At 39.3% G+C, this 15,739-nt stretch overlaps 1 protein-coding gene across 8 annotated transcripts in view; it reads right to left on the bottom strand.

The window, feature by feature from the left end:
- SMG6 (SMG6 nonsense mediated mRNA decay factor) overlaps positions 1–15,739 on the bottom strand; it is a 238,058-nt gene that overhangs the window by 204,114 nt on the left and 18,205 nt on the right. For all 8 annotated transcript variants that reach the window (XR_013354056.1, XR_013354057.1, XM_077851718.1 and 5 more), the window contains 2 exons: positions 12,962–13,072; positions 12,380–12,592 (listed from right to left, as the gene is read on the bottom strand). Coding sequence is in view for 6 of the 8 variants with exons in the window: in XM_077851718.1 (XP_077707844.1) it covers positions 12,380–12,592; positions 12,962–13,072 (324 nt within the window). In the remaining 2 variants the exon portion in view is untranslated. The remainder of the gene's footprint in view (positions 1–12,379; positions 12,593–12,961; positions 13,073–15,739) is intronic.

Raw genomic sequence — 15,739 nt, 5'->3', positions numbered from 1 at the left:
TAAAGGTTCACAATGCCACAATGGGACCTAAAACTCACTCCAATACAAGGTGAGTCATCTTGTTTAAGAAAGCAGGCCTTCGGGACACCTGGGTGGCTCACCGGTTGAGCATATGCCTCCGACTCAGGGTGTGATCCCGGGATCCAGAATCGAGTCCCACATCAGGCTCCCTGCCGGGAGACTGCTTCTCCCTCTCCCTGTGTCTCTGCCTCTCTCTCTCTCTCTCTCTGTCTCTCATGAATAAATAAAATCTTTAAAAAAAAATTGGCCTGCTTCTCCCTCTGCATATGTCTTTGCCTCTCTCTCTATGTCTCTTATGAATAAACAAATAAATCCTAAAAAAAAAAAAAAAAAAAAGAAAGCAGGCCTTTTAAAACTGTGTTCCAAACTACAGTGTTCATGGGCCAGTGGAGGTGAGGAGAAGATGGAGGTATTAGAGGTGTACCACCCACACATCACAGCTTTCTTTTCAGCACAGTGGTGGCAGTGGCAGCAGCAGCAAACAGCAGCAGCTCAGGTGCACAAACTATGCAAGGGGCACTGAAAAAACAAGACAAATGGTCTGAAGAAAATGCCACCTGCAAAACACACTTTAAAAATAAAAAAGCCTTCAAACAAATATAACAAGTTGAGCATGTGAAAGCTCTGTGCTACAGGCCACCTGATCTGGGTTTCTCACAGTGAAACTGCTCCTTTGTTGGCCAATGTTTACTTTGCTGGTCTCTTGATTAAATGCAAGAAAAAATATACTCATATACTACCCAGCCTCAAAGAGCCATGCATTCAGTAAAAAAGAAAATCATTATTCTCAACTTATAATAGCACCCTCTAAGGAAAAAAAACCCACTGTGGAAACATGGACACAGGAGATTCAGGCAGGGGCAGTATGCAAAGTTTCAGGCAGAAACCAGGATTTCCAAGCCTAGGGAAACAAGATTCTCACTCTGCCCGAGATTTCAGGTAACAACTAAGAGGCCTGGGGTTAGGGAAAACTACAAGAGACAAGAAATCAATTGGTTTGGTGGATGACATTCAGACTTTACTAGAACATAGCCTGAAGCTTTCCAGTTCGCACGCTTGGGCAGAGTAACTTCTCACTTTTCACCAAGCTTGGCTGCAACAGGATGCTGAGGAAAGAAGCTGTCCCAGAGCTGTGTGTATAGGCCTCCATTCCCAGAGGTACAAATTTCATCATGAAACAAAAGTGATACCTACAGATTCCTTAGGCTCACTACTACACTGCAGACAAAGAAGGAACCAGCCTGGCAGCAGGGCCTACTGCTAACTAGTTTCTGGATCAACACCAATGATAATACCATGTAAAGCCAAGCAAAACATTTATGCCCCCACCCACCACCACCACAAAAAAAAAAAAAAAAAAAAAAAACCCAGAAAAAGGAAAAAACAGAACAACACTTATGGTCCAATGATTAAGACATTTCCAAGCCGTGACAAAAATCAGCCCTGATTGGGAGAGCTTGCCAATACTAAACAATTTCTGAGAAACAACTTAAAAGCCTAGATTGCAATAACCCATTTTGGTGGCACTTTGAAAGCACCAATCACAAAATTAAATGCCTACACAGACAAGGTAGGTGACAAAAGTGAGCAGTATGTGAGTACAGGAGGGGGATGAGGGAGGTGGAAGGGTAGGGGCAAACTAGAGAACATAACTTGATGAAAAAGGGGTAGCTTGGCTCTAGGGTTACTTGGCTCTAGCAAATTGTTGCCAGATCTTGATTTTTTTTTTTTTTGTAAATTAGCTGACAATTGAAATTTTAAGACAAAACAAACAAAAATCCACTAAAGTCCCACTTGAACCATCTAATTAGTCTTAGTATCACTAAAAGTGAGATAATCAGACGCCTCCTAATGCAGTGCAAAATGAGGCACACAGCATCACCTATGAAGTACTCCAGCCGAAAAAAGGCTGAACCTGAATCTAACCAAGTTTCTAAAGCTAACTCTCATTTACAGGAATATGGGGGACAGAAAATGGCTAAATGATACTGCAAGGATACAGAGATAAATTCAGAATGTGGGAATTCTATAGGACAACTAACTAGCTTCTTTAACAAGCTTATGACATGAAGAACATTTTTAAAAGGGAAGGCAGAATTGTTTTTGCTTAAAAGAAACTTAGGGGATCCCTGGGTGGCGCAGCGGTTTGGCGCCTGCCTTTGGCCCAGGGCGCGATCCTGGAGACCCGGGATCGAATCCCACGTCAGGCTCCCGGTGCATGGAGCCTGCTTCTCCCTCTGCCTGTGTCTCTGCCTCATTCTCTCTCTCTCTCTCTGTGACTATCACAAATAAATAAAAATTAAAAAAAAAAAACAAAAAAAAAAACTCTTTAAAAAAAAAAAAGAAACTTAGGAAATAAAACAATCAACCATAACATGTAGGTCTTTTTTTTTTTTTTTTTTTAAAGATTTATTTATTTATGATAGACACAGAGTGAGAGAGAGGCAGAGACACAGGCAGAGGAAGAAGCAGGCTCCATGCAGGGAGCCTGATGCAGGACTCGATCCTGGGACTCCAGGATCGCACCCTGGGCTAAAGGAAGGCGCCAGACCGCTGAACCACCCAGGGATCCCCTAACATGTAGGTCTTGATTTGAACAAACCAACTCTAAGACATTTGTTAAATAATGTGGGAAATAAAAGTTATGGATCAGATACCAAATGATGCCATAGATGGACACAGCAATGGCACTGTGATATATGAGAAACAATCCATTATTTTTTAAAAGGTGTATACAGAGGTGAAATATGTAGGCTGCAATGATGCATTATCTAGGCTTTGCTTTAAAATACTCCAACCAAGGATGTCTGGGTGGTTCAGTTCATTAAATTTCCAACTTTGGTTTCAGCTCAGGTCATGATCTCATGGGTCAGGGGAGTATGCTTGAGGATTCTCTCTTTAAAAAAATAAAAATAGGGTGCCTGGGTGGCTCAGAGGTTGAGCGCCCACCTTTGGCCCAGGGCATGATCCTGGAGTCTCAGGATCAAGTCCCCCATCAGGCTCCCTGTGGGGAGCCTGCTTCTCCCTCTGCCTATGTCTCTGCCTCTCTGTCTCTCATGAATACATAAATAAAATCTTTATATAAAATAAAATAAAATTTTAAAAAATAAATAAAATACTTCAACTGGGAAGCTTGAGAGGCTGTCGGTTAAGTGTCTGACTCTCGATCTCAGCTTAGGTCTTTTTTTTTTCTTTTTTTTTTTTCAGCTTAGGTCTTGATCTTAGGGTCATCAGCTCAAGTCCCACATTGGGCTCCACACTGGGCATGAAGCCTACTTAAAAATAAATAAATAAATAATAAAATGAAATACTTAAACCAAGGGGGGTGGCGCATGAGGGAAAGCTGAAACCAATGTGGAAAAAATCTTGGTAACTATTAAATATGAGTGACAAGTATATGGGGGTTCCTTTTATTATTATTTTCTCTTGTGTGTGTTTGAAATTTGTCATTATTAAATAAAACTCTTCATGTCAAACAAAACAGGTCTGCATTTAAACAGTTGGCTTCCGGGCAGCCTGGGTGGCGGTTTTGCGCTGTCTTCGGCCCAGGGTGTGATCCTGGAGACCCAGGATCGAGTCCCACATCAGACTCCCTGCATGGAGCCTGCTTCTCCCTCTGTCTGCCTCTCTGCCTCTCTGTCTCTCTCTGTGTCTCTCATGAATAAATAAATAAAATATTTAAATAAATAAACAAACAAACAGGTGGCTCCCAATCTGTGAATTATCAAGCCTCATAGTTCACTTTGGTTAGAAACAGTAAAAGAGGCAAAAATAAATTTAACAGCTTAAAAGACTATAACAAAATTATAAGTATGTAAATAACAACTACCACTACCAATATATGAGAAGTATATATTTATACCACAACTACCACTACCAATATATGAGAAGTATATACCACTACCAATATATGAGAAGTATATATATATACTACTCATTTTTCTTCACATGTATTATTTCATTTAGTCTATCAGTATCACCATCTTATCTTCAGAGAAAGAAACTGAAGTGCATGCCCAAAGCCTCACTGCTGATAACTGATAAAACTAAGACTTGAACTTAGAACTTCTCAAAGCCCAAACTGTTAAACTCTGCACTATCCTCCCTCTTACATATCAGATGCTGGACAAAATTAGTAAAATCTATCAAGCTGCCAGCCTCAAAGAGAGATACTATAGACCTGTAGGCAAGCATCATGGAAAGATCTCCCAAATCCAACAGTAATATAAGGAGGGGGGAAGCAAAGATGAGTAACAGTGTGTATGATATGTCACTAATAGTGTAAAAGAGAGAACCATATATAGGTGTATATTATACACACACAATGTTTTTACCTATTCAAAAATATTTCTTTAAATAATTTAAAAATGCAATCACTCTTCAGCTAGATCTTTCAATCTCCATTCCTACCAATTTAAGAAGTCAACCCCAACACTGCTGCCTAGAAACTTTTCCAACGAGAACCCAGCTTTTCAAAGTCACAAAGTTTCTATGCCCAGGAGGCCTTAATTTAATCCCTCATACCCCAATTTATCTTTAGTTCAAGCTGCTTCCCATTAAATGGACCCTTTCAGATTAATCTTTCAAAATAATAATCAGTCCTATCAGATGTCTAATCTTTCTTGAAGTTGTGCTTCCTTATTCACGTGGCTTGATAAGTTTCTTTTTACAGAGGAGAGGGAGGACATTATCATGTCACTCTAATTGTGCTACTTCGATAAACAAGATACAGGTACCCGTGTTGAATTCAGAAATTAGAGTACCACTTTTCCAATCAAGTTCTGAGTTCACAATTAGGCATGGATCTCTTCTGATTTCTCAGGTTAATGGGCATTAGACATTTCCAATCTAAGAGCTGTGCCCTATATAAACATGCAGGAAAAGCATACCCTAAGATGTCAATAGTAGTTATTGCTAGATGGTAAGAACACATTGTTTATCTGCATTTTCATATTTTTTACAATAAGGATATGCTGGCTTTGTAAATTTTTTTAAAGATTAATTAATTTATTTTTAGGGAGAAGGTGGGGAGGGAGAGGGATGGAGGGTACAGGGGTGGAAGGTGGGCAGAGGGAAAGGGAGAGAGAATCCCAAGCAGACCCTGTGCTGAGAACAGAGCCCCAAGTGGGGCTTGATCTCAGGACCCTGAGATCACGACCTAAGCTAAAACCAAGAGTCGGAAGCTTAACTGACTAGCCACCTAGGTACCCTGGCTTTGCAAATTTTTAAAAGCAATAAAAATATCAAAATGAAAAGAAAAAAGAGGTTTGCCCTACTTAATTGAAGCCACTGGCAATTTCCTCCAACAATCAAGAAACAAAGAAACACCAGCATCTTCTGCATATTTGAGTCTGGAATGCCTAAAGCACTTAGAGAGTAGCCCTCAAATTTTAATCGACAAATTGTGAGGCAAAAAAAATCAGTTAATTCCGTCCTACCTAATTTAATGAATGAAGCAGTACTGTTTTTGCTGGATTAACACTGCAGACATGAGAAGTAAACAATGAAAAATTCCAGAATCCAGAAGTACATCATTTGGGCCCCGCCCATTGACCGCTATCTTATATATACCATAGCACCAAACTAGAAAGTGATTCCCCCAGAAGGCTCAGTCTCTCTCCCACTCCAACTTTCTCACATGATCCTCCAAATTACCATAGATTTAGATATGCTGCAACCCCTCTGCTGTGTCACACCTCCTCTGTCTTGGCCCATGCTGTCCCTTCAACTTGGAACACTCTTTTCTCAGTTGGCCTAGTTAACTTCCAGGAAGCCTTCCAAAGTCCCTCTTCTTTTCCTCACTACAACTCCTACTTCCACCAGGACTGAACCAGGTGTTCTTCTCTGTGCTTCCAGGGTACCCAACGCACGCCTCCCTCACAATACCACAACATAATATGGTCATCATTATTTGTGAATTTCATATTTGTGAATTCAGCTACTTGCTAAAACTCATTAGTAATCCAACATCAATACCCATAGTGCCTTCACAGTCATTTGTCAACATATCCCAAGTGGCAAAAAATTCAAGTTGCCTGATACACATGTTCCCAGCTAAGGTTCAACAAAATGACTCTCTGCCTTCTTGTCCAAGTTTTCATCCTTTCAGCAAGTGCCCTTCTCATGGTCTATTTAATGCCATGTTTTTCATATTTGTGTGCTTTTTATTGGTGACTTTATTGTTTAAAATAGCCTCGAAGCATAGTGCTGAAATACTGTCTAGTGTTCCTAAGTCCAAGAAGTCTCTGATGTGCCTTACAGAGAAAATGTGTGTCTGTTCAGGCACAAGTGATAGTGGGTCTTGTCCATGAGCTCAATATTAATGAATCACAATATATATTAAATAAAGTGATTTTGTAAAAAGTGATATGTAAACCTACATAAAACAAGCCACCTGGGTGGCTCAGTCAGTTGAGAGTCCAACTCTTAATTTTGGCTCAGGTCATGATTTCACGGTCATGAGATTGAGCCCCGCACTGGGCTCCACAATGGGCATGGAACTGGCTTAGGATTCTTTCTCTGTCTCTGCCCCTGCCTCAACTGCCCCACCCCTCTGAAAAACAAACAAACAAACAAACAAACAAAAACAAACAAGGTATGTATTGATCACTTTATGAAATTCTTATAACCAGAGGCTCATAGAAACCTAATCCTGTATTTCCCTTAGAAGGTAAATGTTTAGTATTCACTAATTCAGTGTCTGTGGTAATTTTATAGCACATAACTACCGCACATTACAATAGCCAACTGTACACTGAAACATTCTGTTTATGTGGCCATTACTTTCACCAGAGTTTGGCAAACTAGGTCCAGAGGCTAAAGGCAGGCTGCCACCCGTCTTTGTAAATAAAGTTTTACTCAAATACAACCATGTTCATTATTTATGTACTATCTATAGCTATTTCGGCACCTCAACAGCTGAGGGGAGTAGTTGTAACAGAGACCATATGTCCTACAAAGCCTCAAATATCAACTATCTGGCCTTTTTCAGAAAAATCTTGCTGACCCATGCACTAGACTCTAAACTCTGTGAAGTAATAATACTGTCATATTCATCTTTACAACCCTAGCACAAAGCTGGCACAACAGGACAGGTAAACTAAACTTTATTTTGATTAAGCACTGAACCCAGCAATAGCCCTCTACTCCAAAAACTCAAGAGTAATTGCAGTAAATTCTGGATGTAAACAAGTCCTGAGAAAAAATACTATGCTAAGGAATAAAATAAATATTGGCATGTGCAGAGGGAAGAGGAGCAAAATAGGAAAAAGACCAAGGCAAACAATACCATTTGGTGGGTGAAATAAGAAAGATTCAGATAAAGAAAGGCCAAATAATAGGTATTAGGAGCTACTAAGGTACAGTCCAGTCTGAACCTCAAAACACACTTACAATGATGAAAGAGCTTAAAAGGTTTGTCAAGAGTCTGGCCAAATATACAGTGACATTTCATTACCTAAAGCCATTTTCTACACATAGCACCAAACATGTTATAGGTATAGCAACCACAGTCAGTTGAGGAAAATGCTGGGAATGGTAAATCAAATCGTGTTAAAACACGAGAACTCACTAAAGTTTGAGAGACAAAAATCTATCAATGGTTCCCATTCTTTGCTCATTCTTCCCCAGTAGACAGATTCAAGTTACATTCTATTCAAGATATGAACAGAGCAGTTCCATCAGAAACCGTGGCCTCTCAGTGTGAAATCTTTTTTTTTTTTTTTTTAATTTGAGAGAGAGTGAGCTCACAAGTGAGATAGGGCACCCTGGGGGTGGGGGCTGGAGGGAGAGAGTGGAGACTCCCTGTGGAGCAGAGAGCCTGACCAGGGGGATGCCATCTCAGGACCCTGAAATTATCACCTGAGCTGAAGGCAGCCACTTAACCGACTAAGCCACCCAGGTGCCCCATGAAAACTGTTTCTGATGCTATAATCCCTTAATTAACTATCTGCAAAAAGTCATTTGTTAAGCAGCAATTCTTTTCTGATTTCCAAAGACAGCCGAGGCATAGCAGAAGGCACATCCACTAAATAAAGAATGCTTGTGATCCTAGTGACATTGAATTTGAGTAGCCTAGCTGGCAGGGATAGAGTTTAAATATAAGTCTCAATTAGTTTAAAAGGATGCCACTTACAGTTGAGGTTGGCAGTCCCTCCCCAGGTAGTACGTTCAGTCCAAACCACATCTCAAGGCTGAAAACCAACAACCCACAAGCTAACCTCCTGTAGCCATTCAGAGAGAGATCCAAAGCTTGTGCTTGGCAGAGAGAAAACAAACTAGTTGGGACTCTCCTATCATTACAACAATTACCTGAAGCCAAACTTTCTGTTCCTTATTCATGGATATAAATTTTAGTAGTTTGTGGTAGAGACTCTCTAGGAATTGTCAAAGGAGCAATTCCTAGTAAGGCTAATCACCCAAAAAAAGACCTAAAATGAAGAGGCATACACAGCAAATAATCAAACAGATAAGATAAACAAATAACATATACTTTTATAATGAAGTATTATTCAGTAATACTAAAAACACACCAAGAAAAGATATTCTTAGCCAAGTGGAAATACAGACAGTTCTGCTAATCTTTGCTTTGAAAATATGTATTTGTTCTATTGCCATAAATATACTGAGGAACAATTTGAGCATAACACAAATTTTGCATCTCCTTATGTGTGATTTTGTTCATGAGAAACACTGAGTGAACACAGAAAGCTGCACTTTGCTGAACTGAGCTACAAAGGAATAGAAAACACACACTCTCTCCAAATATCTACTAGCTACTGCAGTTCACCAGGTGAACTCATTCGAAACCACACTTATCCATATCTGGTGTTACACCTACCCATCCAATGTCAAAAAACCCTCCTTTCGCCACTTCACAGTAGCAACTCAAGCTGCAATCCTTCTAAAGTCCACTTCTATAGACAAAGTTCATTTCTTCTTCAAAACCGTATTTATGCATTTCTTAACAATGGACATGTATAAAACTGCACAGTTTTACTAGGTTCATATCTTTTTTTAAAAAAAATATGTCACTGAGGATATTTTTGAGTGTTGTGCCCCTAACCACATCTTGCTTACAAGCTCTGTGGCTTTTTTTCTGTGCAATTTTACATAGCAAAGTGATTTTTAGGACTGTATGTGTTACATTATAACATTAGAACAGAACTGACTGCATGTCCAATTGATAATTTAAAAAAGCAAATTAGGGCAGCCCCGGTGGCGCAGCAGTTTAGCGCCGCCTGCAGCCCAGGGTGTGATCCTGGAGACCCGGGATCGAGTCCCACATTGGGCTCCTTGCATGGAGCCTGCTTCTCCCTCTGCCTGTGTCTCTGCCTCTCTCTCTCTGTGTTTCTCATGAATAAATAAATAAATAAATCTTAAAAAATAAAAATAAAAATAAAAAAGCAAACTAGGCACCTGGGTGAATTTGGTATGATCTTAGGGTCCTGGGATCAAGCCCCGAGTTGGGCTCCCTGCTCAGTGGAGAGTCTACTTCTGCCTCTCCTTCTCTCCTTCTGCCCCTCCCCACTGCTCTTGCTCATGCTCTCTCTTTCTCTATTTCAAATAAATAAATAAGAAATCTTTTTAAAAAATACATAAATAAAAATTAAAAAGCAAGCTATAGGGGCCACTGGGTGGATGATGATTAGGCTAAAAACAAAGTTTCACAAAATAGTTTTAAAAAGAAATGACCATTTTACTCTGTATATATCTCTAATTGTTTGAAATTTCTACCAAAAATACATCTATATTATTATTTGTATGATTAAAAATAAAATAATTAATACAAGTTAATAGATCTAATGACAGCCCATATGCTGAAAATGCCTTCTCTGAGATGCTTAAAGTAAGAATAAAAACACAAACTTATAAACACATTACTTAAAAATCAATGATATACCTAGTGGAAGAGAGAGATCTATAGAATATTAGTCATAACCTTAACCCTTATGAAGGATACTGCCCAACCTTGAGGTCAGGTCAAAGAAAGCTATTAAATGCTTTCTCAGGGAAGCGCGGGTGGCTCAGTTTAGCGCTCCCTTCAGTCCAGGGTGTGATCCTGGAAACCCGGGATCAAGTCCCACGTCAGGCTCCCTGCACAGAGCCTGCTTCTCCCTCGCCTGGGTCTCTCTGCCTCTGTGTGTGTGTGTGTGTGTCTCATGAATAAATAAATAAAATCTTTAAAATAAATTAAAATAAATAAATAAATAAATGCTTTCTCAAATTGTTACTTTCACTTTATTTATTTTTAAAAATTTATTTAAAAGATTTATTTGAGAGACAAACAGATGCAAGAAGACAGGGAGGGGCAGAGGGAAGGAATCAAGCAGATTCTCTGCTGACCATGAAGCCCGGTACAGGCCCTGAGATCATGACCTGAGCCAGAACCAAGAGTCAACATTCAACTGACTGAGACACCGAGGTACCCCTGCTGCTTTCACTCTAAAGGCAGACAGTGGAGCTAACCCAATAGAACAATTTTTCTGTAATTCAAATAGGCTTCCTATTTGGGACTGTAATATCCAAACTAGAAGAGGGCAGCAGTGAGAGAGTCTACCATAGTGGCAACTCCTCTGAAGCACCCATGCAAACCATGGCACATGGCATATTGGATGTTTCATTTATAAATAATGACTACTTGCTTGTAAATCATGCAGAAAACAGTTAAATAAAAAATGGAAAATTTATTTAAGATTTTATGTATTTATTTTAGAGAGAAAGTGAGAGAATAGGGGGCAGAGCAGAGGAGAGAGACAAGCAGACTCCATGGTGAACATAGAGCCCAACTCAAGGCTCGGTCCCACAACCCTGAGATCATGACCTGAGCTGAAACCAGGAGTCAGGTATCAACCAACTGAGCCACCCTGGAACCCCAGAGAAATGGAAATTTTAAATTAAATCCCAAAAAAGAAGTCCTCCTATCCCACCACCTTTGATTCATTCTTAGCAGACCACTACATCTCCAATTTCAAAAAGAAAACATCAAAAACGTCCTCCCTCATCTTCCTCCTACAACACCCACAAACTTACCAGACTCCCTATTACCTGTTCCTTCTTTCCCTCAAGCATAAGAAAGAGGGATCTCTCACCCACATTCAGGCTAATCCTGCACTTGTGCTCCAAATTCTACTCCCTTCCAATCCTCTGCAAGGACCTCTCCCTGCCATCTATCTCCTCTCTTAGTTGAAGATCTAAGAGATTGTTGTTTTTTTTCTCAAGTGACTAAATCAACTGTAATGACTTCAATTCCATCTGTAAGAGGATGCCTTCAAATATCTTCATCTCTAACTACAATGCTCTCCCCAGCTTCAGATGTTAGCCTTTAAACCTCTCTTCAGGGACGGGGATCGAGTCCCACATTGGGCTCCCCACAGGGAGCCTGCTTCTCCCTCTGCCTATGTCTGTATCTCTCTCTGTGTCTCTCATGAATAAATAAATAAAATATTTAAAAAAAAAAATCTCTCTTCAATGTCCTATAGAAATTCCAACATGTCCAAAACTGAATTCATTTTTCTCCTAAAACCGATTCAATTCTACCTCTATTCTCTATCTCAAGAATAGACCAGCATTCACCCAGTTTCCAACCCAGAAACACCTCAGTAGATGTTACTTCTGACTTCCTCTTGTCCTTGAGCCCCCTCACGTCCAATCAAGTTCTTTGGATTCTACCTCATATTTGTTCATTTCTCTCCATCTCCAAAGCTGTTCCCCAATTTAGGTCCTTTTCACATCACACTTGGATTACTGTAGCATCTCTTATACTCTTATTTCTAGTTTTATCCTTCTCTACATTTTTCACAAAGCAGCCAAAGTTGTATTTCTAAAATGTGTATCTGACAAGTTACTTCCTTACTTAAAGCATTCAACAGTTCCCTACTACCTTCAGGATAAAGGTCAAATTGTTTACTGCATGACCCTTCAAGATGTGGTCCCCTCTGACCTCACCACCTACTCCACTGTGATTTTTACTTTCAAGGGACAATGAACCAGCCATTTGCAGTTTTCCTACTATGCTCTCTCCTCCTAGCTTCATATAATCCCAACAGAATCCTAAAGCATCATATTGGTGACTCCAAACCCAAAGCAGCAAAAAATTCTCATACTTTATCTCAGTAAATCTTCCTTTAGAAAAACCAGTTTTACCAAATTCTACAGTGCCACATAGTGGTAAGAGAGGGAAGCACATAATAAAGATGAAGTGTCTTCAGAAAGCGTGAAGCGATTTACCTTCCCTTTAATGGGAAATGGCACTTCCCTTTAATGGAGTGCCTCACTGCAACTCCACGCAGTTGCATGTACTAGAGCACCTATGATTACTTAGCTAGTCTTGCTCATTATATCACCCTCAGGAACTTACATCACTTGGGCTCAGGCTGCCCAGCCCATTCTCCTGCTCAGAATCCTTCCCAGATTCAGTGCCCTGGGAGGACCGGGGATGTGATGGATGGATCCAGATCTCTAAGCGAGTGGTGTCATCTCCAACATGCCGGAAAGTAGACTTCTTTCCTTTCCGCCACTGGTCAGGGCTCAGTTCCAATTCCTCATGTTGCTTTTTTTCCATCTGTTCTGCCTGTACAATATACAAACACATAAGCTCAGACTCTCCTGGGATTCAGCTAATAAAAACAGGCAGTCACCTCATGTGAGTTTATTGCCCAGGGGCTATAAAAAGTAAAGACTTTGCTATAGTCCCTAAGTAGCAAAGTATTATCTTCTTTGACTCATAGAAGTTATTAATTCCATAATCTAGATGTACATCCAAGGGCCCTGGAGAACTCTCCTAAAGATGAGTTTGGTTCTACATAGGGACTGACTGGCTCCATCAACATAGCCCAATGGGACTCCTTGAGGACATTATATGTCATTCCCCTGAGGATACAGAAGCACTGAGAAACACGTTCTTTTACAAAGAAATGAATCTGCCTGCATCCCCACTCACCTTTCGTTTGGTCTCCTCAAACAAGCTCATGAGACTCTCCTTGGCAGTCAGGATAGGGTTGCTGGCAGCTAAACTGCGCATATAGTAATAGACAGCATCAAGCTTCCTCCTCTGCAGAAAGAGGCCAGAGACATCAAGTCAACCAATTCTTTTCCTGACTCTAGCCTGAGTCAACTGACATAGAAAACCTTAGTATCTCTCAAAGGCTGTGAGGAATTCCAATAAGAATATCAGAATGCGGGCAGCCTGGGTGGCTCAGCGGTTTGGTGTTGCCTTGGGCCCAGGGCCTGATCCTGGAGACCCGGGATCGAGTCCCACGTCAGGCTCCTTGCATGGAGCCTGCTTCTCCCTCTGCCTGTGTCTCTGCCTCTCTCTCTCTCTCTCTCCTCTCTGTGTATTCTCATGAATAAATAAAAATCTTAAAAAAAAAAAAAAAAAGAATATCAGAATGCTATCCACAGTAGAAGCCATGGCAATTACATAAGAGATCTTTCCTGGAGCAGTACTCTATCTTACATGGAGAAGTACTCTAAAAGCCAAGTACTCACAAGAGGGAGAAGAGAATAAAGAGCCTCATAAAATATAAAATCCAACTACATTTTGGTTTTAGAGAAAGAAATGTTCAACTCACTAGGTATTGTTCAAAAAATTATATATAACAATGACAACATCATTAAGCATAGCGAGAAAAGTGACCATCACTTCACAGATTTTTTACCTCTAAACCTAAGAACACTGCCCCATAGGCATTATTATTCCCATTTTAGAGATGAGGAAATAAGAGCGCAGAAAGACTATTATCTAACAACATAACATGTCCTACAAGGTCTCCAAGCCAAATCCTGGATATACCATTATATAAACCTAGGTCTGTCTGGTTCCTGAGTTTAGGTTTTCACTATTTCATACTGACTCTGCTGAGAAAGGGAAATATGAATTACTATCCAATGAATTCAGCAAATAAATATTTCAAGTCTGTTTTACAACCGACTAACAAGGAAAAGAAGTAAAAGAAAGGGAGAAAGTCAAAAGGCGAAAGAGAAACACTAAGCAAAGGGGGAAAGATGTCAAAAACCTTTCTCCCGAATTCATATACATTTCCCCCCTTTTCTTCTGTTTTAAAATGCATCTAGAATACTAACTTCTCTCTCTCCCCAGTAACTCATTCTTTAAAACTTACATCTTAAAAAAAAAAAAAAAAAAAAAACGAAAAAAATCTCACACCTTCTATTCAGCTAACATGGTTAAAGCTACTCATTCTAAGGTCAACTGCCTAAGTTTGAACCTGGTCCTGCCACTTACTAGGTAGATACTTATTAGAAGATATTTATAAACATATGGCTTCTAAAATGAATAAAAATTCATATAATACATACAGTTTAACAGAATATCTGACATACTGTTAAATGTGGGCTATTTTTTGGTTTGTTTCTTGTTTTTTGAGATTTTTTTAAGTAATCTCTACTACACCCAATGTGAGACGTAAACTTACAATCCCAAGATCAACATGCTCAATGAACTGAGCCAGACAGGCACCCCTAATGGGGGCTATTTTTAATATTCCTTCAATCTATACTAATCTCGGGCTATACTACTCACTTGATTTTAGACTGTATTTTGTTGATTCTACAATGATTTTTTTCAAATCTTAACATTTTTGAAATCAAACAGAACTTACAATCAATATCTACCATTATGTCCCACTTATAAGAATCACATATTCTTTCTTAGTGGTCCAGAAAATAATGGTACATCTAATCAGTTGCATCACATTTTATGACATCTAATTTGTATCACTGTCTACACACCTCACTTGTCTTTTTAATGTATTTTTCAGAGCAGAAACCATATCACGTATTCATGACTCATAGCACCTAGCAAAGTACTGTACACAAGGCATGCTCTCACCGAGTTTTTAGATTCATTGAATGACTGGAGACAGAAAATAGAGAAAGTGATGTTAATAGACAACTAGGATAAAAGGGAGACAGAAAAAGAGGGATAGAGGAAAAGAGCTTGAAAGGAGTACTAATTTAGGTCAGAGGTCTATGAAAGAAAAATACACTGATTTAATCAGAATGGCAAAAAGCCACTGAGGGAATTCAGTGAAGTTGTAAGACATTATGATCAATGCTCAAAAATCAGTTATATTTCTACATATTAGTAATAAACAATCCTTAAAAGAAATTAAGAAAATAATTCCATTTACAATAGCATCAAAAAGAATAACATACTTAGGAATAAGTTTAACCAAGGAAGTGTAAAACTTAAACACTGAAAATTATAAACATGTCTGAAAGAAATTAAAGAAGACCTAAATAAATTAAAAACACCTGTGTAAATACTCTGTAAGGCAACTACACAGTCAATGTAATTCTTATGAAAATCCCAATGACTTTTTGCAGAAATGAAAATGCTTATCCTAAAATCCATATGGAATTATAAGAAACCCCGAACAGCCAAAATAATCTTGAAAAAGAACAAAGGTGGAAAACTCATGTATCCTGATTTCAAAATTTACCACAAATCTACAGTAATTAAAACAATGTGGTGCTGGCATAAGGGTAGACATATGGATCTATGGAAGAGAACTGAGAATTCAGAAATAAATCCAGACACCAACTGATTTTCAACAAGGATTCCCAAGACTAGTCAATGGGGAAAGAACACAAAAGAATGAAGTTGGACCCCTATTTCACGTCATATACAAAAATTAATGAAAAATGGATCAAAGATCTAAATATCAGAGCTATAACAATGAAAACTCTTGGAAGAGGG

The sequence above is a fragment of the Canis aureus genome, chromosome 16 (genome assembly GCF_053574225.1).
Source record: "Canis aureus isolate CA01 chromosome 16, VMU_Caureus_v.1.0, whole genome shotgun sequence".
NCBI lineage: Eukaryota > Metazoa > Chordata > Mammalia > Carnivora > Canidae > Canis > Canis aureus.
The sequence above is the reverse complement of the archived record's forward strand: the minus strand, read 5'-3'. Positions and strand labels throughout refer to the sequence as shown.